Here is a 27,697-nt window from a genome sequence, read left to right as displayed (position 1 = left end):
CAGTGGGATGAATGAATGAATGATGAAACTTAAATTTTTTTTAAATTGAAATGTAGTTGACGTATAAAAATGGTTTAAGACGGTCACATTAACTTGCATTTAATAAAGTTTGTTAGTTTTGAAACAGATGGCCAAATAATTCATTAAAAGGAAAAAAAAAGGCCTCCATCAATTTTTGAGCCCAGATTGTGTTTGGAACTATTTTTTTTTTTTGTCCTTGAAAACACTGCTAGAATTTTAACTGAAATATCAGAAATGTGCTATTACTATAATGTGTAAAACATTGCTTTTGTGTTTGTGTGTGTGTGTGTGTGTGTGTGTGTGTGTGTGTGTGGCACAAGTCTGTAGTAAGGGTAGTGAAAAGCAGATTGACATTTGGTCATTATTTCTTATCAAGGGTGTTTTACTTGTAATGCTATTTGACAGCTATATTCTAGGTCTGACAGCATCGAACCAGCATAATTCCCACTGAACTGCTCTAAGTAGGCAGTACTGCAATCAGTTTAACAACCCCTGGAGGCAATAAAATCTCTCCTTTGAACGAATACTCAAGGGGAAGAAATCTAAGATTTATAAAGGGCAGCGAGTATTCAAGAAAGGGGCAAAGTTTATGTGTGAGCCTATAATTGATGTTTCCTTTGTTGGAAAAGAAGCTTGAGGATGCTTTAAGAATTAATCTTTAACAAGTTCTAATCTGCTCTAACAAGTGTGTTCAGATGAGTGAAAGAGATATGTGATTCTGAGAGCCGAGTTGCTTCCAGCCAACTATACAAATTTGGAGGGGTCATGGAATTATGAGAAGGACACTTAAAAATTAAACTGGAAGACTTGAACCATGTCTCTTTGATGTCTATGCCAGAGGGTCACCATCACTACACACAGTGTTGATTGGGCTTTATGATTGGCTCACGGTTTATACTTGCTTACTGCTTTATACGTATATACCTGTATAAAGAAAATTTCAGTCAAATACAGTATCCTCATTTTAAATGAACTCTGCAGTTCTACTTCTGTTGGTAGTAATTTAAACACCATTTAAGCAGCATTTAAATTAAGCCCATCCTAGCTTTAATTCTTGGCTCCTGTCACTATTACCCTTGGGGATATTATACCATCATTCACAGTTTTCTCATCTGTAAAATGGAGATGGTAGTTCTTACCAACTGGGGAGGTTTGAAAAGTATATAGCTTACGAAGAGTGCCTAATTCAGTGTGGGCCACAGAGTAAGAGCTCACTTAATTGAGGTCTTACTATGTGCTAAGCAACTGTGAGCTTCGAGCTATTGGATCCTCAGAGTAACCATTTGAGGTTGGCCCCAGAGGTCAGGAGAGCAGATGCTCTGAGGGTGGGGGATATCAGATGCTCTGAGGGTGGGGGACATAGGTTGGGATATATCATCAGCTCGTTACTTCTCTATCTTGGACCCAGTTGCTAGGGCAGTAGTTTTGTCCCTGTCAGTGGACTCCATGGAGCTTTGTTTTGAAACTTTGGAATTCCTTTGTACATCATGGTGTTTTTGTCCCTAGAGGGTAGTGAGGGAAGGCATTATCATCAAAACTTCAGGGGCACCTATTAAATTTTTTAAAAAATTTTAATTCCAATAAACATACTAATACATGTTGTATTAGTTTCAGATGTGCAATAAAAGGGATTCAACAGTTCTATACTTGACTCAGTGCGCATCATGATAAGTGTGCTCTTAACCCCCTTCGCCTTTTTCATCCATCCCGCCACCCACCTCCCCTCTGGTAACCATGAGTTTGTTCTCTATAGCTAAGAGTCTGGTTTTTTGGTGTGTCTCTTTTATTTGTTCATTTGTTTTGTTTCTTAAATTCTACATGTGAGTAGAATCGCATGGTATTTGTCTTTCTCTGACATTTCGCTTAGCATTACACTCTCTAGATCCATGCATGTCATTGCAAGTGGCGAGATTTCATTCTTTTGTATGGCTGAATAGGGTGTGTGTGTGTGTGTGTGTGTGTGTGTGTGTGTGTGTGTGTACACATACCACATCTTCTCTATCCATTCATCAATCTCTGGACCCTTGGGTTACTTCCATATCATGCCTCCCTTTGAATTAGTGTTTTTGTATTCTTTGGGTAAATACCCAGGAATGTGATTACTGGATCATAGGGTAATTCTATTTTTTAAGTAAGCTTTACACCCAGTGTGGGGTTTGAACTCACAACCCCAAGATCAAGGGTCGCACGCTCTACTGATTAAGCCAGTCAGGTGCCCCAGGGTAGTTCTATTTTTGACTTTCTGAGGAAACTTCATACTGCTTTCCACAGTAGCTGTACCAGTGTGCATTCTCACTAAAAGTGCATGAGGGTTCCTTTTTTTCTCTCCACATCCTCACCAACAGTTGATTCTTGTATTTTTGATATTAGCCATTCTACACCTCTCCATTTTTTGTATATGATTGTATGTGTATATATGTGTCTAGGGTTCGTTACGGATTCCTCCAGCCCTGATTCTTCTTACCTCACCATTTACATCCATGTCATTGGTTGCCACTTTTGTAGCATGAGCAGGACCAGGCGAGGGGGACAGATTTCCCATGCTTTCTTTATATAAATGGTTCCTTCTGCCTCCCTTTGCTGTCGGTTCAACTTATTAAATTCTTATTTATCTTCTGCATGTCGGCTTAAATGTTATGTCCCCCATTAAGTCTTCCATGACTCCTCGAGATCTTCGAGGACTCTGATAATACCCTCGTACCTGCCATGGCCTCTGTCTTTCCGCATTGCCACTGTGGCCATACTGCTTCCACTGTTTAATGTAACCGTTTCTTGACTTCTGAGCATCTGAGAGAATCGCACCTTCTCACGTTCTTGAAGTTAGGTGTGGCCATATGGTTTGATTTGGTTGATGTGTGAGCAGACTGACAGTTATCCTGTGCTCACATCCTTCTCTCTTTCCCTCGGCCGTGGCAATTCTGAAAGCACGTGTTGATAACGGAGGTATAGTGGTGAAGCACGATGTGGATGACTTCTGCCGTGGGGACACATGATGGAGAGATAAACCTTTGTAGCCTTTTAGCTACTAAGATTTTGGGGGCCTGTTGGTTACTGCAATGTAAGTTGACTGATACAGCCATTGCTGGGCCATCATCCTGCCTCCTTACCTGTCTCTACATCTTACTGAGGGAAATACTCATCTTGTTCACTATTCCATCCCCGGAGCCTTGTTACTGGCCTGCCTGACATGTGGTAGGCAACTAATAAATCATTCATAGAATGAAATGATGATTCTGTATTATGAAGGATCTATCTGAAGATTGCATTTCCACAGTAGCCAAACGCTTGGCATGGTTCTGATGTGAGGAAAAGTGATAAAGGAATATTGAGGGAAAAATACAGATCATGGTTCCATCTCTAAAGCTTTAGAAAATAAGTTATTGAGAAAAAAAATATTTTATCAGTAAAAAAGAGCAATGAATACACAAGAAATGCACAGTTATCTTTATTTATGGATAAAAACAGTGAAATATGCCAGGAATTAGAGAAAGAGGCCCATGCTTGAAGTCACAGTGAAACAATTTTAACTAATTATGCATTCAGTATTGTTTACTAATTGACCTTGTGTACTGTGGTGCGTGGGAAGAAGACAATCTGACACCTTTCCTTGAAGAGCTCACAGACAAGTAGAGGATAAACAGAGACCATACTAAGTAGACACAGTGGAATAAGGGCAATAATAGAAATGCTTCAGGAAAGAGCACAGAAGAAACCTGCAATACTTCTGAGTTGGGCAATGATGAATTTGCAGAAGCATCATTTTAATTGGGCACCTAACACAGGTATGAACTTACCTTTCATCTCCAATGACCATCCTCTGTACTCATCTTCAGCCACTACCATGGCCATATTCTGGGCTTTGTCATCATCTAGAACTGTCCCAACTCTGATACAATAAGATTCATGATCCAACTCTCCGACCAGACTCACCAGTCTTCCCAGTTTGCTTGTTCAGTCATGGTCAGTTACAGCTGTTCCTTCAAGCTTAAGATTTTCTTTTTTTTCTTTAAGTTTTATTTATTTAAGTACTCTATACCCAATGTGGGGTTCAAACTCATGACCCCAAGATCAAGAGTTGCATGATCTTCTGACTGAGCCAGCCAGGCACCCCAAAACTTACCAAGATTTTCATTCTCTGATCCCTCCTATTTAAACTTTTCTCTTTTCTCAGCTTAGACCTCCATAGATCAACACTTGGCCGCTTTCTTGTTATCTTTAACTCCTTTATTATCCTTTTGTAGGTTCTATAGAGCCCACCTGGAAAATTCCGCCTTGGATCAAACCACTTGTGGCTCTCTCCATGCTTGTATTTAGATTGCTAGAGGAAGTCATAAGCAGATTGGAGACCTTTAAAAACCATCCTTTCCAGCTGTAACTAGAACCTCAGCATTTCTCAGTTATCCATTTATGTTTCTCTACTTAATCTTCTTTCCAGTCCTTCACAACAACTATTCCAAGACTTCTTTCCTAATATTCTCGGACCCTACCACTTTCTCCCACATGTTCAGCAGATGCCTGTGCCTGTTACTTTTCAGAGAAAATATAAACCATCGCATAGGTGTAACTTTTTGCAACCCAATGTAGAAAATTACTCATGGCTTCTGTTATCCTTTCTTTCTTGTCTGTTAAAAAAGTTGAGCTTCTGTCTATCCTAGCTAGTAACATGGGCGTGGATTATAAATATCAGGTTTGGGGAAAGGGAGGGAATGTGTTTGGGCAATAAGAAAAGGGCCCAGGAAAGCATCCTGAGGAATGGCAAGGTCTGAGAGGCATGGAGGAGGAAGAGGCCATCACAGGGATGCAGGGGGTGGTGAACAGTCAGAGGAGGGGAGAGGACAAGCAAGGAAGGGTCATGTTAAGGGAGCCAGGGCACGAGTGCATTCCAAACAAGAGGGTGAATGGACATTTCCAACCTCTACAACAATGGAGAAGTCAAGTAAGATAAAGGTAAAGATGTGTCTTTTGGATTTGGCCACAAAGAGGCTCTCAGGGGCCTGGGTAAGAGTGCTTCACTAGAGAGACAGGGGCAGCAGACAGGCTGGAGTGGGTTGAGAAGTGAATGGCAAGGGGGGAACAGGAGAGTCCCCATTGTAGATTTCCCTTGAGAGAAGTTCAGCTCTGAAGGAGAGGGGGTAAACGGGACCGAAACTAGAGAGAATTAGGGGGCAGAAAAGACGCTATTTGTGTTTTTGGTAATAGAGACTTAGTATATTTAATTGCCCTTGGGAGGAATAATTGGCAAGGGAGAGGTTAAGAAAACAAGTGAAAGAGGATAAGACACTTGATGGAGTAAGGTCCATGTGACAGCAGGAGAAAGGAGAATCCAAAGCCTTTCATAGCTTCTTTTTCTACCTGAACTAGACCATCTTGTTTCTTCTTACTCTGTATTACCTTTATGCTTTCAAGTATTATGTACATGCAAATGACTTCCAAATCTATAGCTTCCTGCAAAATCAGTCTCTTGAGCTCCAGATCCTTTTATCCAGCTGCCTAGTGGGCAGCTCTCTCTAGCCACAGGGACCTCAGGTCCTTAATAGCTAAAACAACTTACTATCATTTCTTCCAAATATGATTTCTTTCAACGTTTCCTACACCAGGAAAAGGCACCAACATCCAACCAAAATGCTAGTAGACATCTCTGTCTTTTACCTTCCCATCATCTCTTCCCACTTTCTTTCCCTAGTGCATTCCAGGTCCTGATATAGGTTTCCCCTTTTCCAAGAAGCCCTCCTCACCCCTATAGGTCAGGAGTAGGCATTCTACCTGCATGTCCTTGTTGCGGCATATATATCCTCTGTTTTGGCACTTCCTACTTTCTTTTCTTTTCTTTTCTTTTCGAGTACAGAGACAGAGAGAGTGGGGGTGGGGGGAGGGGAAAAAAAAAAGAGAGAGAGAGAGAGAGACAGATGGACAGACTCAAGCAGACTCCATACCCAGCACAGATCCCGACAAGGGGCTCAATCTCATGACCCTGACACCATGACCTGGGTGGAAATCAAGAGGCAGATGCTTAACCGACTGAGCCACCCAGGTGCCCCACTACTTTATTTTCTGATTGTCTTTTTATTAGACTAAATGCCACATTGATAGGCACAGCTGTGTCTACTTCACAGTTTCATCTCTATAGGTTAGAACATAGTTGAATAATAATTGAATAAATATTATTTATCTATATAAATAAATATTTATTTGAATAATAGTTGAACATAGTTGAATAAATAAATATTAGTGGAATGAATCATTGTAGCTGCTAACAGTTGTAATATATCACATTAAAGCATTTCTACATTTATTATCTAATTTAATCTTCATCTACAACCATGAGAGGTAGGTATTATTTTCCCTGTTTTATTAATGAAGAAAAATGGGGTTCAGAGAGTTTAAGTAACTTTACCCCAAATCACCCACCTATATCTCACCTTCCTGGTATTTATCTTATAGCGCATTTTCTCTCACGGGTAAGGAGATATGACTTGGGCTAATGCTGGTCTGAGGCAGCAAGGTTTCCATGTGGAATGCCAAATACTTTCTGATTAAAAATATATATATATATTCCAAGCTCTCTGGGAGATTCCTAGTGTAATGGTTAAAAAACAAAAACAAAAACGCTGGAATCTGGCCACATATATTAGGATCCTGGCTGCTACCTCTATGAACTTGGGCAAATTTCATAACCTCTCCAAGCCTCAGTTTTTTTCTTTTTGTTTATTTATTTTTAAAGATTTTATTTATTTGACAGCGAGAGAGAGAGCGAGCGAGCGAGCGCACAAGCAGGGGGAGTGGGAGAGGGAGAGGGAGAGGGAGAAGCAGGCTCCCCGCTGAGCGGAAAGAAGGCAGATACTTGACTGAGTCACCCAGGTGCCCCAAGCCTCATTTTTTTTCAAAAAATAAAATGGGAAGAGTAGTAATGTAGCACCTATCTCACAGGTGCTTTCGTGTGAAGCCCTTAGCATAGAGCCTGGCCCAGATGGGGTTATTCATCAGTGGTACTTACTAATCCCATGGCGTTCCCCCTCCTGTTAGCAGTCAGTTCACTTCTGGGCTGGCAACAGGACAGACTCCCAGGTTCCCATGTACCAGGGCAGGTAAAGAGTGTCGCCTTGCATTTCCACTTGTCTGCAGAGCCAGACCATTCTGGCTCCCTGCTGCAAGGTGACACTCGGGGGAAGAATCCTGCCTCACAGGCGTCAGATAGTGTTTTGTGGCTCTAAGGAGGGCAGACTGGGCAGGACTGGAGCCTGCAGGCAAGCTCCCACTCAGAATCTGGAGGTTTGCAAATTTGAGGGTGGGATGGAGGAAGATGTATGGGGTTTAGAGGAGAAACCAAAGATCAGGTGTCCAGTAGGAAAGGAGAGGTGAGATCCGAAGAAAGCCAGAAAAAAAACAAAAAATAGCTAATAGATATTTATTGCTTAGTATGTGTCAGGTACTTATGTGTATTAACTTTTAAAATTCCTGTAACAATCCATGGGGCGCCTGGGTGGCTCAGTTATTAAGTGTCTGCCTTCAGCTCAGGTCATGATCCTGGGGTCCTGGGATCGAGCCCCGCATCGGGCTCCCTGCTCAGCGGGAAGCCTGCTTCTCCCTTTCCTGCTCCCCCTGCTTGTGTTCCCTCTCTCGCTCGCTCTCACATAAATAAAATCTTTAAAAAAATAAATAAAATTCCTATAACGATCCAGTCAGTTGTGATATTATCCCCCTTTTGTAGTTAAGAAAATGGAGGCCGAGAAAGGTTAAGTAAGTTGCCTGGTGTCTCACAGATGGAACCAAGAGGAGAGCAGGTCTGGAGCGCAGGGCCCAAGCTGGAACCAGAGTCCTAAGAGGTGCTTAAACAGGGTGTCTGGTGAACACCCCTGAGCAGGATGCTTTTGTTTCTGTAGGCTACACGGACTAGCTCGATGTACCTGGTCTCACTCAGGTGGTCCCTTAAAGATGCCGACAAACCTGGCTGCACCTCGCATCCCCCCGGGATCTTGTTAAATGTACAGATGCCCGGGTCATACTCCCAGAGGTTCTGACTCTGTTGGTCTCAGGTAGGTCCAACAAATCCATGTTTTTAACAATCATCTCCGAAAATTCTGAAGCGCCTGGTCCCCTGGCAGATCTTTAGAAATCACTACCTTGAAGCTACCCACCAGCTGGAGGCAGTATGCGGGCTTTATGCGGGCATTTACTCCCACAAGCTACCCACAGCAGCCCTAGCTAATGAATGCATTGATTACCCAGTTCTTGCTGGGGAAGGGTTGGAACCATGCCAGGAAATTCCCCGGGCTTCCCAAGTCCCAGGCTTCAGAAGGAGACCGGGATTAATAGCCTGCACGTGTAGAATGCAATTCGGCAGTGATCTGGACTTTGAAAGGCATTCCTGTTAAACCGCCTCTGTTCTCCCTAGAATGTCTGTGAGGTTGGCTTGAAATCCTGACTACTGGGCTCGAATTCCTCAGCAATCATTTGTGTTCTACACGAGTAAAGAGGCAATAAGCATTTGGTCTGCAGCAAGCTAAATCATCCTGAGGGAGCAGTTTACATCATTAGAATGTAATGAAGTAAGTTGTCACCAGCAGCTGCCAACGATATTTCTGGTGACTTAGAAAAAGGTTATGTTTAGCGGATATTTTTCTGAGTTGTATTTACTTTTGTACATGGTGGGGGAGACTGGTTATGCTGGCAGACTGATTTTCTTTCTGATTTCATGTACTTTTAATAATGGTTTGTCTGGGTAAGGATGGATGAATCTAGTAAAGTACCTGATGAAGTGCTCCATGTCAAAGCAATAATTTAATGCTTCCCGAGGAGGCTTGAAGCATCTGTGCTCCTCAAAGATGAAGTGTGTAGCATGCTAAATGCTATTTATCACCAAACTTTCTTATCCTGTTGTTAGGCACAGCAGTCAAAACTCCTGGCTAGGGGAGCCTCTCCCTCTTGAAGTTCAAGTTTTCCACATGGTCACCTACACTGTTGCCACCCTGGCCCAAGTTACTACAGGCACGCCTCGGAGATCTTGCTGGTTTGGGCCCAGAGCACTGCAATAAAGCCGATATTGCAGTCAAGTGAGTCAAATGCTTTTTTTTTTTTTTTTTTGGTTTCCCAGTGCATATAAGTTATGTTTACACTACATTACTCTCCATTAAGTGTGCAGTAGCTTTATGTCTAAAAAAAAGTACATACCTTAATCAAAACATCCTCTCTTGTTTAGAAAATGCTAACCATCATCTGAGCTATCAGCAAGTTATAATCACCGATCACAGATCACCACAGCAAATATGATAATGATAAAAAGTTTGAAATATTGCAGGAAATACTAAAATGTGACATAGAGACATGAAGTGAGCAAATGGTGTTGGGAAAATAGGGAGGCTAGACTTGCTTGAAACAGAATTGCCACAAACCTCCCATTTGTTAAAAAGTATCTGTAAAGCACAATAATGCAAAGCACAATGAAATGAGGGATGCCTGTGTTTGTCCTCATCTAATAAACAGAAATAAGCTCTTAAATGCCACCCCTTCCTCTCTTCTTGCCCTTCTATACCCAGTTCTCCATTTGGTAGTCAGAGTAATTATTCTCTACATTAATCTGATCATGTGTAGCTGCGAATTCCCCAGCATTTAGAACACTCTTTGGCCCATGGTAGATGCTCAGTTATTTGTTAGATGAACAAGTAACTGTTCCTTTCCTGCTAAAACTTTTCAGGCCTTCCTTCTTGCCTTCAGGATACAGACCCAACTCCTGAACTTGAGTTATAAGACCCCTGCCTCCCAATCCCTCCTTTCCACGCTCCTCTCCACCCCAGACTATCTTCAGCTCCTGCACTTTGCCATCTCTGTCTCTTCTTGGAGCCTTTACACCTGCTCTTCTGTCCACCCACAAATCTTCCCTTCCCCTCTCCTGCCCACTTCTCTTTACTGGGCAACTCATTTCCATTCTTTAGATCTCAGCCTACATGTCACCTCTTCCAGCACATCTTCTCTGATTCTCCCAAGATCAAATTGCTTGGACCTCATTTGTGATCCCAAGTCCTGAACTCCCCCGCCACAGCTTTTTCTCACTACGCTGTAGTTGCTCATTTGCTTGTTTCTGTGCACAGCTGGGCTGTGAACTCCTTGGGTGCAGAGATGACCTCTCTCTTATTCACTACGTATAGGTCCTACCAGCTACCACAGGTCTTGGCCCCTAGTATAATAAATCCTATTGCCGGATGCTGAGTGAATGAATCAGTTGATATTAACAGCTTAGAGAGCCTAAGGCATAGGCTTCATTTTCCTCTTGCCTTTAGTTGAAGAAGGTGCTACAAATACACGCATAAACTCTCCGGAGGGAACAGACTTTGGTTCAGCTCCCTCACCTGACACCTGCGCCGTCACCACTCTGGCCCAAGCTGCTGTTAGTCCTCGCCTGGATGAGAACAACAGACTCCTAACCGGCCCCCTCCCTCTCCTGTCCTTCCGTATACAGTTCTTCATTCAGTGGCCAGAGGAGTTGAAGTTCAGAGTGTTTTGATGACCCATTCAAGACCTTACAAAGGTTTAGTAGCAAAACCAGAACGAGAAACCACTTTTAAGGGAAAATTTTCTTCTTCTAGCTGCTCTATAGCCCCAAACTTTCCCTGGTTAAATTCAATTTGATTCTGATTTCTTAACATAACGATGTTATTCTCATTCCAGCTGTACTTTTCCTTAGGTCTTGGCACAAGTCTTAGGGATCATACCATTACTCCTTCCTTGCGATTCTGGGGATATCTGCTTAATAAGCAACATTCTGCCCTTACCCAGTAACCATTTGTAGTCAGAGAAAGAGATTTCACTGCCAGGAAAATATATAATAAACTTTAAAATTGCAGAGTACTTATAAAGGCTTAATACCTCAAAAAAATCTGTATTCTCAGTGGTGTGTGTGTGTGTGTGTGTGTGTGTGTGTGTGTGTGTGTGTAACTCAGTCTGTGAAGACACACATGGGAAGGGGAGGGAGCTGGAGATTATTCAATCCCAGAGGTCTGTGTTATCTGTGCTTTGAGCAGAGGTCTCCATCATTAATTCCCTGATATTGTTAGCTTGTTGCGCTGAGCACTCTAGGATCACAATGGCAAAACTTTGCTATTTCCAATTTTTTTGGTGCCTATTTTTTGTGTGTGTCCATTTTCTTAGCTTCTCCATGCAACCACCATCTTGTATCCTTCATGCAGGTTCTTTTTGTTTGCATGTTTTCCCAGCCTGCTGTTGCTGTAATAAGACACATTATAAAACACAGTGACCTTTTGAAAGGGAGAGTAATTTTTTGGTTTTGGGGTAGTCTCAAAGACTTCCTTTTTCTTCTAGCCATTAGTCTAAGACCTTTGTTCTTTGCTCACCCGCAGTTTTATACTGCCCTCGTTTTCCTTGTTTCACAAGTAGCAATTGGGATTGCTATGTGGCCCTGGGTGTACATACCTATAAATAAGTATTTTTTGAACAAAGTGCAGAGTTATTTTTGGGGTTGGTTGAGGTCCTTAGCAGTCACTTGGACCTGGGCTTGGGTAGCGGTGAGGTTGGGAGGGCAGATGGGAAGATGGCTTTAGAGGTCAGCAGCTAGGACAACCTTCAAGTAGCAGGGGACACATCCCTGGAGAATCTAGCTGAACAGCCTTGCATGTAGCTGGCTGAGCATACAAATCTCAGGGCTTCTTTCCCAGCATTCCCTTGTCAGGGCCATAACTTTTTCCCCCTTCATTTCATTTTGAGTTTTGAAATAATTTCAGATTTATAGAAAAATTGTTAAACAGTACATTTTTACACATCCTTTATCCAGATTCTTCAAATGTTAACATTTTTACTGTATGTTTCTTCATTATCTTTCCATGCACACACGCGCGCGCACACACACACACACATTTTTCTGAATCATGGAAAGAAAGTCACAGGCATGCAGCTTTACTCCTATGTATTTCAGCATGTATTTCCTAAAAACAATGCTACTATCTTAACTATCCTGTAATTCAAAATCAGGAAATTAACATCAATAGAATATTATTACATAAATCAAGAAACCCTATTCAAATTTTGTCAGTTATCCTATTAACATCCTTTATGGCAGAAAGAAAAAAAAAATCTGGTTCAAGATCCGATCCAAGATTACTACCTGCATTTAGTTGTCATGACTTTTTAGTTTTCTTTAACCTGGAATAGTTTTTCTTTGTCATGAGCTTGAAATTTTTTGTTTTGTTTTTTATTTTTTTTAATATTTTATTTATTTGACAGAGCGAGAGAGCACAAGCAGGGGGAATGTTAGAGGGAGAGGGAGAAGCAGGCTCCCCACCAAGCAGGGAGCCTGATGTGGGGCTCAATCCCAGGACGCTGGGATTGTTACCTGAGCCGAAGGCAGATGCTTAACCATCTGAGCCACCCAGGTGCCCCATGACTTTGATATTTTTGAAGAGTACAAGCTAGTCTTTTTGTTTTGTTTTGGAACGTTCCTCATTTTGAGTTTGTTTGGAATTTCCTCATGTGGATTCTGATTATACATTTTGGACAGGAAAATGACCAAAATAATATTGTCTCCCTCTCAGTACATCATATTGGGAGGCACTTGATGTCAGATACAGTGACGGTAATGTCTCATTAATTAATGTCCATTTTGATCACTTGGTCAGATTTCTCCACCATAAAGTTACTATTTCTCCTTTGTTAATAAGTAAGTATCTTATAGGGAAATACTTCGAGACTATGCAGATATCTTTTTTCTCATCTAAGTAGAGCCCACTAATTAGTATTCATTAATGATTCTTTCCTGAAACAAGTATTGCCATGGTAGTTGTCAAATGGTGACTTTGATTTCATTATTCCTTTTATGTTCATTAGTTGGCATTTTACTTGAAAGAAAAGCTTTCCCCCTTCCCCGCCCCCCCCCAAAAATAAGAAAGAAAAGCTTTCCCTTCTGACTGATATTTGTATGGTTTCACGTCCTCTTACATTCTATGGGTTATAATTTGTTACTCTATTTATTTTGATGTTTAAATCAACCTAGATTTAGCTAAAAGGGAGTACTTGGAAGCTGACTTCTGTGTCCTTCCAACCTGTCCTTACTAGTCTTTGAATGCTCCTCACTCCTTGGTATAGCAAGATGTTCTAGGCTCACCTTGTACATATCCTATCCCAGCCCTGGAACTGATTGTTTCTTCATGGAGCCCTAATTTCCTTTGGTGAGGAATGGCACTTAGAAACCAAGATCTGGGTGCTAGGGGTGTTCATTAACATTGAGATGCCATTTCTTCTAAGCTCTGTCAGCAGATATAGCTAGGGCACGTATGCACATATACCCCTATATCATTTCTCTTTCTATCTGTAGGACCTTAGCTTTTGCTTATTCAGTTCACAGGGCAATGGGAATGGAATTACTATTGTGTGCGTGGTTAGCCCTTAAAAAAATGTCTAGGACTCATATTTTCACCAAGTTTAAAAACGAGTCCCCCTTTCCTCCCAAATTCCTACGACACATTTCACACATCTATCTTAAATTTGTGAGGTCTAGCAAATGTGCTACATAGAATACCAAATATAAATCAAAGTAAGTGGCCAGAAACAATGGGAGAATAAAACCTTCCTGCTTTTTAATGTGGCATGTGGTCTTGTTCCCTCAGTGAGGCATGTGGGATGGGAAAAGTTTATTTGGACATATGTGATCAACACTACTCTGGGAAAAGCAAGCATCAGTATTCCATTTAGATACATATTATTACACCACTGTGGGCTGAGAATGTTGGTTAATATTAATTGATATTCAATTAAAAATGTTCTTTAATGAAATACGTAGAGCATTTAATATGCTAACAGGCATTGTGATTTCAAGAAAAGGATATAGTACAAGATTTCCCAAACTAATTTGTCTGCAGAATATCCTTTTCATGGAGCATCTAGGTAAATTTCTGTCCCATTGAAATCTACTTTGGGGAATGCTGTTACACACTCATTCACTTACACATAGAGTCATAATATCATAAAAGTCCCAGAAACTGTGATTTGCTCGGAGTCCGACTCAGTCATAGTGAAGTGGGTTGTATTTTCTGTAGATAAAAGAAGCCCCCCAAAAATGTGTGAGTTCCATTTCCTCTCTGCCCCAAATTGCTATGTGTCCCTGATCAAGTGGAAGGCCTTGGGTTTTCATATCCCTATATCAGTGAGGTGGTAGAGATGGTTAGAATTTAGCAAATGTTTATTTCTGGTAGATACATACCTGTTATCTCCTGATTCCTTAAGGGTTCCTGCCCCAACTTCTCCCAAAGCCTGCTGTGATCCCATGTCCTGAGGTGAATTTAGAACATTTTGGAAAATGCACATGAGAGAGAGGGGTGACTTCCATAGAAGTAGTCGTGGCACACATCATTAAACCAATGCCACTGCATTTTTGAATTTCATCTATATTCCTTTTAAAAAAACACATTTATCAGAGAAACTGAGTTGATCACCTTAAGAAATCCACAATCATTACATTGTCTTTGTTTTTCCAGAGAGCCACAAAAAGTGCAGTTAAGCTAATTTTTTTTGGCAAGTAGATTACATCATACAAATATTTTAGTATTTTTTGCATTTGGAATAATGAAGTTGACCATCAAGTCTTTTCATGCTGGTGTTTTTCACTGACTGATAGATGTTTACTAATGCTACTAAATCTATTCTTCTAACATTTTTAAGATTCATGAACAACACGTTTTGGGTCCCTGAATGGGTTTTAGATCTGTAAATCAATCCCATGGATCATTTTAAATTACTAATCATAAGCAAATAGATAAGCAAGAATGACTATAAATTGGGTTAATTACTGTAGCTCAAGTTTTAGCTCATAATTTTGACTTTCAAAGGCTACACAAACCAATTTTGTACTCTTAGATTATAATGAGCAGTCTTTATTCTTTAATCAGTTCGCCCCGTATCTGGCTGTCTAATGTAACATTCCTTTGAAGTCTAGAAAGATCTAACATAATTGAAGAAATGTCGAACTACTTGACTCTTTTTTTTAATATAAAGGAATTAAACATTAATCAGGCTTGCGCATCTCAATTAAGCCAATTAAAATTATCACAGAATGCAGTGAATACCGCAATAGGTAGCTTTAATGCTTGAATACATTATCAACTTTTACCTAATGCTCCCATCTTCATTATGTTTGTTACTCAAAAAGTAAATACAGACCTTAAGTCTGTCTTAGAAAGTCCACTAGTGGAGTGCGATCTGGCAAAGCGCTGGTGAAAGACACATTAACAGTGTTTATTCAAGTGCTGCCGCTGGTGCTGGAACTTACCTTAAATCTTTCTGCCAAAAAAGGAGGTCTGTAATTATGGTGATGGCTGGTGCCTTCACCCAAATAGCCCATTAGCTATTCAGTTTGCTTCCCTAACAACTGGGAAGCAGTTTTGGTCTTGCAGGCTATGGTATATACACAAAGTCCATATAATTACTAATAATTTGTAACAAGTGTTAATTGATAAACAGCTCCCTCTGGTAGCTTAATTAAAGCTGTAGGATAGCTAGGCGATTTACAACTGGGATTGATCTCAATTAGTCAACAAAATCTGTGTAGTCTGTTCAAAGGAGAATAAGGAAATTTAGCCTAGTGAGGCTTTGGGGATTTTGTCTTGTCTTCTCTCTTTCTTTTTCCTTCAGGAAGAGAAATAGAATCAGAAGAGCCTCATTGCTCTGTCAGAAGCCATCCACCTAGCTTCTGCGGCACGTTACTTGTAGGCTCTTCAACATTTGTTCTCCCATTTGTTTATTCTCTGTCAGGTTACTGAAAAATATTCAAGCTTTTGCTTTTATTACACCCGGTGGTACACATTGCTGAATACCAATCCTGAGAGACCTAAAAGTAGAAGGAGAAAACAATTTTAAAAACTGTCAGGTTTTGATCTTGCAGATCTGTTTGCAAACTGGCATTTTGGGGCCATAATTAAAAGGAAGCCCAGGGAAGGTGGCATGGGGGACCCACCGGAGACAGGGTGGCCTGGGGATCTTGTAAAGCCAGTTTGGCTGCTTCAGGACTCAACTGATTTTACCATGTGGGCTTGATACAGTAAAAACCTAATCTAAGCATTGCTAAAATCGCCCCTATGGAATAGGAGAGGAAAAAAGTGTCATCTGTGCTCAGCGAGATCACAGACTGGCTGCAAACAGCTGCTGAAACATTAATTAATCTGTTTGCAAATAAATTGTGGATCTGTACTAGCTGAAATTGCTGTTATAAACAGGCTGGGATGCTGTACTTTCCAGATTTGCTTGTATTTTAAGAATTTTTTTTTTTTTTTAATACGCTGTAAAATCACCACGGCCCAGATACTGTGTGTTTACTTCTGGAAGCTCTGAGCCAGTTTACTTACATTACCTCATAGCCACTCAGCTTGGAGGTAATTCGTACCAGTCGTGGTACTTTTGAAGCCTGTACAATACTATGTGAAAAGGTCTGCACCTCATTTAAGTCAGATTTGTTAATCAAAGAGAATGAAATATTCTACAGAGCAAATGGATGTGGATTTAGTAATTTTGTAATTTTAAAGCATTTCATGTCACAGTTCCTTAATTTGTTCTAACTGGGCTGTGGCAAATTCTAGTTGCCTTGACACTTGGAAGATTAATGTTAGTTCCCAGTGTTTACTCATTTTCTAAAAAAGTGATAGGATGTGTGGCTGGAACAGAGAATCTGGAGAGCTTATTTTGCCAAATTTAAGATTCTGATGCTCTCTGTTTCTTTGTCCTTTGTTCTTGATTTTAATTCAGTGAACACTCATGAGCCTACTCTTTATTTGTTTAAACAAATATGAAACAATTATTCTGCTAGGTGCTGGGTTACATAAGGTGCTGAGAATATAACCCTGTTCTCAAGGGGCTTACAGTCCAGTGCAGGGATTGACAGTTTTTTTCTTAAAGGGCCAGATAGTAAATATCTTAGGTTTGGGGGCCTGGTGGTCTCTGTTCAGGGTAAAACAGCCTCTGCTGTAGGGTAAAAACAGCCACGGCCAATATGTAGGTGATTGGGCATGATGGTATTCCAATAAAACTTTATTTAAAAAAACAGTGGCAGGCTGGATTTACTCTTGGACTGTAGTTTGCCAATCCCTGGTCTAGTGGGAAAGAGTGAAGTAAAAAGTCAAACTACGATGTAGTCTGACTGTGATCCCTTAAAATGATAGGTGCTGTTGGGGTGCATTGGAAGGACACTCTATCTGGGTTTGGTGGTGGTGGTGGTGATGTGGTTGTAAGTTGAGTTTATGGTTAACAAAGTCTTTAGAGGAACTCTAAGTGGATATATCTGGACAAAAAGAAATTTTTCAGATAAAGGGATAAACAGGGTGGGTAGAATGTCCTGGCACAGGCAACAAGATGGGTCAAAGTCAAGGGTGAGGTACAGCATGCTGTGTATGGTGGTGTCATTAAGATGGTCACCCATATTCTGATTTTCCTCTTTCTTGCAAACACAATGAAGGGTCACACTTCTCTATCCTGCCCTAAAGGTAAGCACGGCCATATGATTTGGTTTAACCTGTGAAATGTCAGAGGAAATGGCACAGGTTACTTCTGGGTGGGAGGTTTAAGAGCTAGCACTTAGTCGATTCTCCACATTCATGCCCCTTGCCTTAGGGATCATAGAAGCTCTTGTTGAGATAGAACCTCCATCTGCCTTGGTTCCTGAGAGATGATGATGCCCGAGCTCCCCTAATAACTTGCACTGGACATTTAGTGTGAGATTCTGATAACTCTGTGTTGGGTAAAACCAGTGAAATGTTGGGGTTTCTGGTTTTTTATTCTGGCAAAGCCAAGTCTGGCTTGATTGTTGCTGTGTGTTCTTGGAACTGAAACTATTTGTGGAAGGCTTTCTTTTGGGTACTGGGGTAAAAGCAAGGACTTCACAGAGTTTGCAATCTATTGGCACTCAATTGTGACACAAAGCAAGAAGTGGTAAATGCTTTGAGAGAAGTAAAAAATGGAGAGAGCCCATCCTCGAGACTCTCAGGAAAGGTTTCACGAAAGAACTGTCATTTGAGTTGAGTTATAAAGAACAATCAGGGTTTCATTAGGAAATCTTAAGCAGTGAGCTAGAAAAGGCATATGAGTGGTAAGAAGAGAATAAGGCAAGGTATGAAGGCCAAAAAGTATAACTTAAAATTATGTAGATTGAAAGCAAGACATGAAAATCAAGGTCAATCAGTGGAGCCCTTATATGCTATGCCAAGGGGTTGGGAGGAGAGTGGGCAGAGGAATTGATGTAGGGTCAGAAAATCTGGTTTCTAATGCTCTTTCTACCAATTACCACCTGAGGAGGAAAAGGGTGTCTCTCTCTATAGTGCTGCTGACTGGGCCTGTAATGAAATGTTGCTCTCAGGCTGGCACAGTCCTTGTCAGATTCCTGATTGTATCCCTGAAGACAGCAGGTAAAGACCTTGAAGATATCAGTGGGATATCTGGATTTCGGAGACCGTAATGATAAATCTTAGTTGGGGCTTATTTATTTATTTTTAAACAATCCAATTTTTTTAAGATTCATTTATTTGAGAGAGTGTGTGTGTGTGTGTGTGCGTGCAACTGGGGGGAGGGGCAGAGAGAGAATCTCAAGCAGACTCCCCACTGAGCATGGAGCCTGATGTGGGGCTCAATGCAGGGCTCGATCCCATGACCCATGAGATCAGGACCTGAGCTGAAACCAAGAGTCAGATGCTTAACCATGAGCCACACAGGTGCTCCATTAGTTGGTGCTTATTAATTCAGTTTCAAAGATGACAAAACCAAGGCCCCAAGAAGTTGCATGAATCACTTGGTTAGTCTAAGGCTGAGCCTGTGCTAGAATCCAAGTTTCCTGACTTCTAGGTGAGAGCCTTGTCACACTACACTATCTCTGTACTAACCAGAGAATCCTAACCCAGGATCATGTTATTCAAGTGTACTGTAAATGGGAAGTCAGCGGGCAGAAGTGGTATCTGGGGTGGTTGGAGGAACAACACCAAGAGAGCAAAGGGATTGCCATAGTGCTTCTGAACTTGGTTTCTGGGGCTGAGAATAAAGACCTGAAATGGTTGGCAAGGGCTGGGGGGTGAGGGAGATAAGGAGAGGTTGGTAAAAGGGTACAGATTTTCAGCCATAAGATGAATAATGTCTGAGGATCTAATGTATAACTTGGTGGCTATAGTTGAAAACACTGTATTGTATGATTGAAATCTGCTAAGAGGGTAGAACTTAAATGTTCTCACACACACAAAGATAAATATGTGAGGTGATGAATGTGTTAATTAACTACATGGGAGGAATCCATTCACAACGCCCATGTATGTCAAATCATCATAATATATATTTTAAATATCTTACAGTTTTATTTGTCAGTTATACCTCAGTGAAGCTGAAAACAAAAAGATCCAAAATTCCCATAGACATGGTTGTCCTTGACATCAGTCCTATGCTTCTATTAATATTCATTTATGGACTTCTAATCCTTGAATTTTTGCAAATTCATTTCAAAAACCTATTTATAGTTATGTCAGTACCTGATGATAGTTACTGTCAATACAATATTATTCCAGGAGAAATAAGTTTTAAAATTTTTATTAATGGCTCTCTACTTCAGAAGCAGTGAGGTGTGGAGCATGGAATCAGCACACTTGGGTCTAGTCTGGGTTCCCAAACCTGCCACTTTAATGCCTTTGTGCAAGACTCAACCTCTTTGGGGATTTTCTCATCCAACCCATCGAAAGGGCCATTTGTAAATAAAAGGTATTTTTGCTACTATCAATTTTAAGTGGTGGTTTTCCAAGTAAACTGAGAAGGAAGAGATATTGTTCTGGGCCGTCGGCACTGCCTGTTCAGTGTGGTGGGGCTGGGCTAGACCGCTTTCCTTCTCTTGGGAAGTCTGTCTTCCTCAAGGTGAAGACCAGAATGTATCCTTTGTATCTCCACTGGATCTTAAGCTTATCTTTACTAGAGGACTTGTTACACATTTGTTTACACAGTTTTCTCTCTCATTTATCTGGGAACTCATTGAGAAGTGTGTGCTGACCTTCGGGTCTTTTCAAAGTGAGGTAAGTGGAATTGTACTGCATGCGAATCTTACTATCCAGATGCAGGGGTCTGGGGCAGGGTGGGGTGGGGTGGGGTGGGGAGGGGAGAGATTGAATTAACTAGGGCAAGTAAGTGATGCCAGTCACCTTGCATTTAATTAGTCTTTGGTCCGGAATACACAGTATTTGGGAGACCATCATCTTTTATCTTTCATTCTCTCACACAGACCCAGTGTCTCTATGCCTCTTGTAGTGTGAGCATCTTGCTGTGCTGGGTATGATTCTGGTGTTTAAAGGTACATATTTTTCCTACAACATGGCTGGTAAGCTTTGCCAACTACTTCATTTGTGCTCAGGGAAATAGCTGCAATCTGTTCCAGTGCTGGAAAAAATACTTGTTCTGTTGGAATTAATGAAAGATGAGGGTGTCAGTCTCTGATGTAAACCCTCCTGAGATGTTCAGGGTTAATTTCGACTATGCCATGTGCCTCACCTTTGCCTTCAGATATGAACTGTTGGGTCTCCTTCACAACTTGGCAATAATTTGGCCATATCACATAGCCTTTCCAGTCACCTTTAGCTTTAGAGTTGTTCCCTGTTAAGGCATTAAAATGGCCAGTCCAGTTCAAACCACAGCTTTATTCTTTCCCCCAGTTCCAAACTTCTCCCTTCTTCCACTTCCCACCAAGCTTCAGCCCCACTGAAACATCTGTAGACTGGCAGAGAAAGATGTGTTGTGTTTTGTTCTTTCACTGTTTCTCTGCCTTACTCATCTACTCTTCATGTTCCTAGCTACTCCTGTACTAGGTCAAGGATCAGATGAGAATTAAAAGGGCAGTGTTGTACTTGGTGGGTGGAGATGAAATCTGGCTGTGGTGTCTTCCATGTGACAAATAGCTGAAAGTTGGCTCTCTCAAACTGATAAGTTTTTGCAGGTTCTTTGGAGACCCCCGTGGGCATCTCTGGCACTCCGCTGATACTCAGTGTTGGAAATCCATTCTCTAGCTGAGCTCTTACAAATCTTAGCTCTTGCTTAGGATGGTAGATTTCTGCTCTGGCAGGTAGCCTCCTTCAGTAGAAACCTTTCAAAATAGTAGCTAATGAGATGACCCCTTAGTTCAGAGGAAAACACAGCATTCTTGTTCCACCAAATTCTGGAAGGATAAACCACTCATGCTACTGTCTTTTCTTGTCACTATGGTCTACACAAGTTTTTTTCTTTACCTTGGGGACATTGTCAGTATCTCCCAGGAAGTGCCCCAAGCTCAGCTCTGATCCAGGGACACTGGAGAATCCCTGCACCTCAGTATATCTGTTGGAGGTTAATGTGTCAGTGTCTCCTCTGGAAAACAACACCCATTCTCCACAAAAGATTTTCTTGAATCTCCTTTCTCACTTGGCTTATGAGAGGTCACCTTGAGGAGAGCTAGGGAAATGCCACAGACCTGCTGACTCAGTTGACAGCTTTTTACTTCAGTGGCTCAATATTCATTTCAAATGTCTTGAGTTCTCTTATAAGCCTGGATTTGGGTCAAAGCCCTAGTTTTTCTATCTTGTAGTAAGTATTTCAGCGATGTATATGGTTTTTGTAGCTACTGTATGCATATTTGTTATTTTCTGCTTTGGGCTTCAGTTTAAATTTCAAGACAATTAGAAAATGCTTTTCAACAATTTTGATATAGTAGTATGTGAGGTTGTTTTTTTTCCCCCCTTTGGATACTGGTTTTAAGAGCCAAATTCCCACTTACATAGTTTCACATAGATATAGGTACTCAGTACATATTTTGGAATTGAACTATGGCCATATATATACTTGAGGTCATGTCAAGAGGAATCATGTGGCCTCCGGAGACTCCTTTGCTGGTCTAAGATTACCTCTTAAAATGGGAACTATCCCTTCTGCTAGCTTTAAGAAAATACAAAACACTGGTCCTAAGATTTTTCAAGGAAAGCACAAAAAGGGAAAAAACCCATAAGATTTACTAGTGAATTAAAAGCACTCTCCTAAATAAAATACAGCAAATGAAATCCAAGTAACAGCAAAAGAATATGATTAAATCGATTCAATCCAGGAAATGCCAGGATAATTTATTATTAGGAAGTCTGTTAATACAATTTGCCATATAAATAGGTCAAAAGAGAAAAGACATTTTAAAAATAGTGAAAAGAAATTAGAAAAATTAAACATCTTTGCCTGAATTAGACTCTTTGGTTGAAATAGATGGATTCTCCCTTAATGTGATACAAATATATATTTTAGTTTAAAATAGCATCATTCTCATTCGGCGGCGGCCACTGAGCGGATCGGACTTCACTTGTGCGCGCACCTCGCTCCACTTTCTCTGCAACCATGTCTGACAAACCCGATATGGCTGAGATTGAGAAATTCGATAAGTCGAAATTGAAGAAGACAGAAACGCAAGAGAAAAATCCACTGCCTTCAAAAGAAACGACTGAACAGGAGAAGCAAGCCGGCGAATCGTAATGAGGCGCGCGCCGCCCATATGCACTGTACATTCCACAAGCATTGCCTTCTTATTTTACTTCTTTTAGCTGTTTAACTTTGTAAGATGCAAAGTGGTTGGATAAGTTTAAATGACTGTGCTACCCCTTTTCACATCAAAGAATCGAGAACTACTGACAACGAAAGGCGCCTGCCTCTCCCATCTGCCTGTCTGGCTGGCAGGGAAGGAAAAGAACTTGCATGTTGGTGAAGGAAGAAGCTGGGTGGGACGACAGTGAAATCGAGAGTAAAAACCAAGCTGGTCCAGGGTGTCCTGCAGGCTGTAAAATGCGGTTTAATCAGAGTGCCATTTTTTTTTTGTTCAAATGATTTTAATTATTGGAATGCACAATTTTTTTTAATATGCAATAAAAAGTTTTAAAACCTGAAAAAAAATAGCATCATTCTTAGTAATGAATTTGGCTGTATATATGTGTATATTTGAGAAATTTCATCTCACTGGAATTTGGCTCTTTAAATATTAGAAGCATTTTTATTAAAGTCAGGAACAAGACAAATTGCCAATAATCATTATTCTTGCTTAAAGTATTTTAAAAGTACTAGCAAATGCAATTAGACAAGAAAAAGAATTAACGTGTAAATATTAGAATAGACTTCAAAAGTCATTATTTATAGTTGATATAGTTATAGATCTTGGAAATCCAAGATAATAAACTGAGAGGGGTCTTTAGGCACAATAAGAGAATCCAGTAGTTAATACACAAAAATAAATAGCTAACACTGTAACCATTAGAAGGTTGTAAATATAATGGGATAAAACAACTCATTTACCAAAGCTATGAATGTGTTTAACTACTTAGAAATAAATTCGAGGAGGAAGGTGCAGGAAATACATGAAGAAAACTTTAAGTTTTCTCAGGGGGAGAACATAATAGTTTGCTATAATTGAGAATAATTATCCTTTTAACTTTCTGCCTCTGAGGTACAAAATCACAGTTCAACAAAACAAACTTTGCTAGCGACATGAAAGAACACTAGTAAATGGAAAAAAATTTTATTATCCTATAAGAAGACTAAATATTGTAAACATGACAATTCTCTCTAAGTGAATAGAGATATTCAAGTAATTCCAATAAAATACCAACTTTTTTGTGATCTTGACAAAATACTACAGTTCATTTGGACAAAAAGGGAAAAATGCTAGGAATTAGGACAAGTCTTATCAGATCATAAACTATATATACATATATATATATTTTAAAAGATTTTATTTATTTGAGAGAGAGTGAGCGAGAAAGAGACATGAGCAGGGGAGGAGCAGAGGGAGAGGGAGAAGAAGACCCCTTGCTGAGCAGGGAGCCCAATGCGGTGCTCAATCCTGGGACTCCGAGATCATGACCTGAGCTGAAGGCAGACACTTAACGAATGAGCCACCCAGGCACCCAGATAATAAACTATATTATAGGTCTATAACATTTAAAACAAAGTGGATACTCCAGAAATAGAATTAAATCCATATGGTAATTGATTATGGATAAAAGAGATATTTCAAATCAATCCTGAAAATATATTTAGCAAAAGATTTGGAGACCCCTGGATAACCACTGGAAAAAAATATTTTTGAACCTTGTTTCTACTTAACACCCTACACAAAAAAGATTAAAAGCTTAAAGATAAAAATTATACCGTAAATGTTCTGGAGAACTAATGGTTGAATTTGTTTTTAATAATTCTGAGGAAGATCACACTATGAAACAAAAACCCAGGATCATAAAAATATGGAATTTGAAAACACAGATAAACTTTTATATAGCCAAAAAAAAGCCATAAACAACAATAAAAACAAAATACAAACTTGGAAAGTATTTTCTTATAAACAGTACTTACAAAACATTAAGGAAAAGGCTAACAAGACATTAGAAAGAAGTATATAAAGTTGCAAAGAAACATAATCGAGTAACCTCACTCATAAAAGAAGCACAAAGTAGGACGGTGATATACTATTTTAACCTATTAATTTGCTAAAGATTAAGAAGTGTGATCATTTCCAGTGTTGGTATAGATAAAGGAAAAAAAAAACATATATTCATGCACTGTTGGTAGAAGTGTAAATTGCTGAAATGTTGTTTAGCGATTACTTTGACATGATTTGTCAAATTTTAAAGTGTGTGTAGGGATGCCTGAGTGGCTCAGTTAAAAACATCTGACTTTGGCTCAGGTCATGATCCCGGGGTCCTAGGACTGAGTCCCGCATCGGGCTCCTTGCTCATTGTGGAGCCTGCTTCTCCCTCTGCCTGCCGCTCCCCCTGCTTGTGCTCTCTCTCTCTGACAGACAGACAAATAAATAAATAAATAAATCTTTAAAAAAACTTAAAATGTGTGTATTCTTTTTGAGAAATTTAACTTCTAGGAATTGATCATGTATATATCATGTTCATTGTATAATCTTATATATATATATATATTTTTTTTTTTTGCAGACAAGTTTGCAGAGTTATCTTTGATAGCAAAAAAGTTGGAACAAATACCTCAATGTTTACCAGGTGGGAATAGGTTAAATGAATTATGATATGTTCATGTTAGTATCCATTAAAAAGTTTGAGACAAATACAAATATAAAGGTACTAATACACAAGGATGTCCAAGATATATTATTATCTGAAAAAAGCAAACCACAGGAAATTCTGTCCATTATGACCTCACTTGTGTAGCAAAAAAAGGATATCCAACTCTTATGGCTGTGTATGTGTTTAAATACATAGGTTCTATATATAGGAAAAAAAGAATCTGTAAAAAATGGTTTTCCCTGAGAATGGGACTGAGTGGCTGGGAGGAAGTGGGTCTTTAGAAAAATAGTTGAGCTCTTCCATAGTGTTTAAATATGTTGTTGTTTTACATGAGCCATATTAACTTAAAAATAAGTTAGGAAAATTTCAAAAGTTAATAAAAGGCCAGTGTCTATAGCAGAGGTTCAGTACCCTGCCCACATCCCTCCTTGCTTTCTATTTTGGCACACAGTGCCTGACTTGAAGCTTCTAGTAACTGCATATTTTTCCCTGAGGGCTTTTACTGGTCCTTAAAGCCCCCTGCCTAACTGTACAGTAGGCTGGAAATGCCAAGGAACGAGTGCCCCTGAGGTGCAGCCTCAACCAATGACTGACAGGGGAGTTGGTGTATAAATACTTCAGTTCCCACACTATGTCAGAGTGTCCCCAGTGGGACTAAGTTCCAGTTACCCAAGGTGCTAACTGGTTTGATGATGCTCCCTTTATTGGCTGCCTTTGTTTCCCCGTTTACTTCCTTACCAATGTTTTCTTTACATTCCAAATAAGCTACAAGTACCCACATCCTTGTTTTATAGTGAGCTTCTGGGGCAACCCAGACTAGCACACGGTCTCTCCGTGGCTGCAGGGTGGAGAGTGATGTGTTCAACTGCTGAGCTGAACGACTGAGCAGTTCTCTCAAGGACCATTTAATGTAGGTATCACCCAAGTGTGAGCATCTATAAGCTACCGACGGGGTGTTTTGGTTTGTGGAAGTCAAGATGTCCTTTATGCATTAGACAAAGAGCTCTAGGCTGCCAGACTGGTGGGCTGCAAGAGTGGGCTCCTTTTGGTTTCTCTTCCTGAATTTTCTGGGAAGCTGAGGTAAGCTGAGGATCCAAAGAATCAGACTTGAAGTATTCAGAGAACTTACCTGGGTGGTTTTTGGGCATCTCCCATTTCCCTGAGCAAAGAAGTTGACTCTATACAGAATGGTTGGAAGGTGTGTGTGGGGGGGGGGGCATGGGGCTAGTTGTAGAATCTGGGGACCTTTTCCACAGGCTGTGGTGTAGGTGTTTGCCCCAGGTCCTCAGTCTCCCAATAACAATTCGGCTTTACCCACACTTGTGTTCCACCTGGATTTATAGAGCTGTCAGCTTATAATTGGACAGAAGGGCTGAGTTCAGTTATGGAAACAGAATTTTATTCGGTTCTTATGTTTTGAACTAGTTGAGCATTTTACAGCTCGGTTGGTGAAAGGTTTTTATGCTATTGGTGTCATGAAACATTTTATAGGGAGGGATAATTGAGTTTTTATTTTTACTAGAAAATAATGCTATCCGCCTGGCTTTGGGGACCAAAACAGGGAAGAACTCCATTAACGACCAGAATTCAGAGAGGCCCAGTAATTACGAAAACTGAATCGAGAAAAATGCAGGAAAACAACAAGACCAGAGAAAGCAAAAAACTAATTTTGATTCTTCTGTAAAATTCTGACCGGAACAATGAAACAGTCAAGGACATTATATATCCATTCATTTATTTCAAAATTTGTAAAACAAATCCCTTCTTACGCATACTATTTGTACAACATGAAATTATTATTCAATAAGTTGACATTTTAAACCTATTACTGCCTAAACCCATCTATTACTGAGCTACTCAGAGCACTAAGTTAACATTTACCAGAACATTCATCCTCACATCATGGGGAGATCAAGCTGAAATCCTTTATTTCATATTCAGATCTTGCCAGGTCAGGATTGAAATCAGCTACCTTTCTGATACTTTACTGAAAAGCCACTGTGAAATCCACAAAAGAATTATTATCAAGTTACTGCAGTTATTCAGCTAGATGTTGACTTTGATATGTCAAATCTCTGATCTTTAATAGAAAATTGATGGTCGTGCCCTAAGGGTCAGTCATATGCACAACCAGGATAGGCCAAGGTTTGCATTAAATTACAGCCAGTCTTGTGGTCTCATTCCCTGGCAGCCAAAGTCAAACAAAGCAAATGGATCCCTTGCTAGTTGGGTCTCTTCATTGTTTTGTGTTGTCATATGGATTTAATTCTGTAATGGGGGACTGCTGGGCACAGTCCCCTTATTGAAATCAAAATCTGCCTTATTGATTTTCTGGAGAGAGTTTTTTCTTAGAGCACCCAGAAGTGCAATAGAAGAAAAGCAACTGGTGCAATTTTTCTTTTCCTTTGCCTTGGATGGTTGTGCTGGCAGCAGATTGATTCTGCCACTAGAAATCATATGAAGATATTAAATTATATCATCAATCAATTTGTTTTTAGAGGATTGACTTTCTCCTTGTGAGCAGCCTAAGGAAAAGGAAACAGTAATTCCCGTATGGCTTAATCAGGGGGCAGGTTATTTGGCCATAATGCTCCCTTAGATTTGAGCTCTGCTAAACCAGACTCTTTCTGTAATGATAATGG

General features: G+C 40.2%; 1 protein-coding gene across 1 annotated transcript; it reads left to right on the top strand.

The window, feature by feature from the left end:
* Positions 1-22,329: 22,329 nt before the first annotated feature.
* LOC112824612 (thymosin beta-4-like) lies at positions 22,330-22,634 on the top strand. Its single transcript, XM_073896348.1, has one exon. The coding sequence runs from the start codon at positions 22,375-22,377 to the stop codon at positions 22,507-22,509; it is 135 nt and encodes a 44-aa protein (XP_073752449.1). The 5' UTR covers positions 22,330-22,374; the 3' UTR covers positions 22,510-22,634.
* The last annotated feature ends 5,063 nt before the right edge of the window (positions 22,635-27,697 follow it).

Source organism: Callorhinus ursinus, unplaced genomic scaffold, assembly GCF_003265705.2.
Source record: "Callorhinus ursinus isolate GAN/ISIS: 27379988/994484 unplaced genomic scaffold, GSC_fseal_2.0 scaffold9, whole genome shotgun sequence".
NCBI classification, from domain to species: Eukaryota; Metazoa; Chordata; class Mammalia; order Carnivora; family Otariidae; genus Callorhinus; species Callorhinus ursinus.
The sequence above is the reverse complement of the archived record's forward strand: the minus strand, read 5'-3'. Positions and strand labels throughout refer to the sequence as shown.